The sequence below is a fragment of the Oncorhynchus gorbuscha genome, linkage group LG19 (assembly GCF_021184085.1).
Source record: "Oncorhynchus gorbuscha isolate QuinsamMale2020 ecotype Even-year linkage group LG19, OgorEven_v1.0, whole genome shotgun sequence".
In the NCBI taxonomy this organism is placed as follows: domain Eukaryota; kingdom Metazoa; phylum Chordata; class Actinopteri; order Salmoniformes; family Salmonidae; genus Oncorhynchus; species Oncorhynchus gorbuscha.
The window spans coordinates 35,484,111-35,486,610 of NC_060191.1; the positions used below are offsets into that span (position 1 = coordinate 35,484,111).

Sequence of the window (2,500 nt, forward strand, 5' to 3'; positions counted from 1 at the left end):
GGGGTGTGTGTGCGACGTGCGTCCGCGTGTTGTTGCGTGCATTCATGTGTTCATGCATGAGTGTTTGTGTCTCACCTCTACTTTTGATTGTGTTCAGGTGGAGTTGACGGGCAGCAGTGTGTTTGACTACATCCACCCAGCGGACCATGTGGAGATGGCAGAGCGTCTGGGCATCAGGCCCCACCTGAGGGCCGAGGCTGGCTGCCACGTGGCCCCCGAGAGCGCTTCCAGCTCTGCCTCCACATCCTCCCTGGCCGGGACCCCCGAGCCTGGTACGTCTCACATACAGGGGGCAGAAAAGTATTTAGTCAACCACCAATTGTGCAAGTTCTTCCATTTAAAAAGATGAGAGAGGCCTGTAATTTTCGTCATAGGTACACTCCAACTATGACAGACAAAATGAGGGAAAAAAATCCAGAAAATCACATTGTAGGATTTTTTATGAATTTATTTGCAAATTATGGTGGAAAATAAGTATTTGGTCAATAACAAAAGTTTATCTCAATACTTTGTTATATACCCTTTGTTGGCAATGACAGAGGTCAAACGCTTTCTGTAAGTCTTCACAAGGTTTTCACACACTGTTGCTGGTATTTTGGCCCATTCCTCCATGCAAGATCTCCTCTAGAGCAGTGATGTTTTGGGGCTGTTGCTGGGCAACACGGACTTTCAACTCCCTCCAAAGATTGTCTATGGGGTTGAGATCTGGAGACTGGCTAGGCCACTCCAGGACCTTGAAATGCTTCTTACGAAGCCACTCCTTCGTTGCCCGGGCGGTGTGTTTGGGATCATTGTCATGTTGAAAGACCCAGCAACGTTTCATCTTCAATGCCCTTGCTGATGGGAAGGAGGTTTTCACTCAAAATCTCACGATACATGGCCCCATTCATTCTTACCTTTACACGGATCAGTTGTACTGGTCCCTTTGCAGAAAAACAGCCCCAAAGCATGATGTTTCCACCCCCATGCTTCACAGTAGGTATGGTGTTCTTTGGATGCAACTCAGCATTCTTTGTCCTCCAAACACCACGAGTTGAGTTTTTACCAAGTTTTTTTTATTTTGGTTTGATCTGACCATTAGACATTCTCCCAATCTTCTTCTGGATCATCCAAATGCTCTCTAGCAAACTTCAGACGGGCCTGGACATGTACTGGCTTAAGCAGGGGGACATGTCTGGCACTGCAGGATTTGAGTCTCTGGCGGCGTAGTGTGTTACTGATGGTAGGCTTTGTTACTTTGGTCCCAGCTCTCTGCAGGTCATTCACTAGGTCCCCCCATGTGGTTCTGGGATTTTTGCTCACCGTTCTTGTGATAATTTTGACCCCACGGGGTGAGATCTTACGTGGAGCCCCAGATCGAGGGAGATTATCAGTGGTCTTGTATGTCTTCCATTTCCTAATAATTGCTCCCACAGTTGATTTCTTCAAACCAAGCTGCTTACCTATTGCAGATTCAGTCTTCCCAGCCTGGTGCAGGTCTACAATTTTGTTTCTGGTGTCCTTTGACTGCTCTTTGATCTTGGCCATAGTGGAGTTTGGAGTGTGACTGTTTGAGGTTGTGGACAGGTGTCTTTTATACTGATAACAAGTTCAAACAGGTGCCATTAATACAGGTAACGAGTGGAGGACAGAGAAGCCTCTTAAAGAAGGTCTGTGAGAGCCAGAAATCTTGCTTGTTTGTAGGTGACCAAATACTTAATTTCCACCATAATTTGCAAATAAATTCATAAAAAATCCTACAATGTGATTTTATGGATTTTATTCCCCCTCATTTTGTCTGTCATAGTTGAAGTTTACCTATGATGAAAATTACAGGCCTCTCTCATCTTTTTAAGTGGGAGAACTTGCACAATTGGTGGCTGACTAAATACTTTTTTGCCCCACTGTACATGTCTGTAGACCTGGACTGATGTTGTCCAAATCTGGTCCAAATGTGGTTTCTCCCAAGCTAACTCTGTCGTCCCCCTGTCTCTCCACAGCCCCCTCAAGCCCCCTCTCTCCTGGGAATGAACCTCCTGACCGAGGCTTCTTTATCCGTATGAAGTCCACCCTCACCAAGAGAGGCCTCCACGTCAAGTCCTCGGGCTACAAGGTCAGAGTAAGAGACATATATATATATATATATAGAGAGAGAAATCAAACTCTCCATTCCTAGAAATCATTCAGACTGTTTGGAATGTACAGGGTGGCAAAATTCCAGTTTCCTGTTTATTCCCTCGTAAATCTAGGAATCTTCCAGTCAGGATTTCTGTAAAAACAGAGAATTTCTGAAAAGTTACAAGAGTTTTGCAACTCTAGTAATGGACTACTCGCCGTTCGTTTAGTAGAGACACTGTACATGTGCAACCGTGCAAGTTACTGTAATCTCTTCCTGTCAGGTGATCCATGTGACCGGGCGAATCCGCTGTCGCCCTGCCATGGTGCCAGGCTCCGCCCGCTCGGTGCGTCGGCCAATGGGCTTGGTGGCCCTTGCGCACACGCTCCCGCCCTCCACGCTGAA

At 46.5% G+C, this 2,500-nt stretch overlaps 1 protein-coding gene across 1 annotated transcript in view; it reads left to right on the top strand.

The window, feature by feature from the left end:
* The window catches only part of LOC124005867 (neuronal PAS domain-containing protein 1-like), a 59,659-nt gene that overhangs the window by 36,149 nt on the left and 21,010 nt on the right, over positions 1–2,500 (top strand). Inside the window, exons 6-8 of the mRNA XM_046315493.1 lie at positions 98–272; positions 1,980–2,092; positions 2,379–2,500. The exon at positions 2,379–2,500 is cut by the window's right edge and continues 75 nt beyond it. Coding sequence (XP_046171449.1) covers positions 98–272; positions 1,980–2,092; positions 2,379–2,500 — 410 coding nt within the window. The remainder of the gene's footprint in view (positions 1–97; positions 273–1,979; positions 2,093–2,378) is intronic.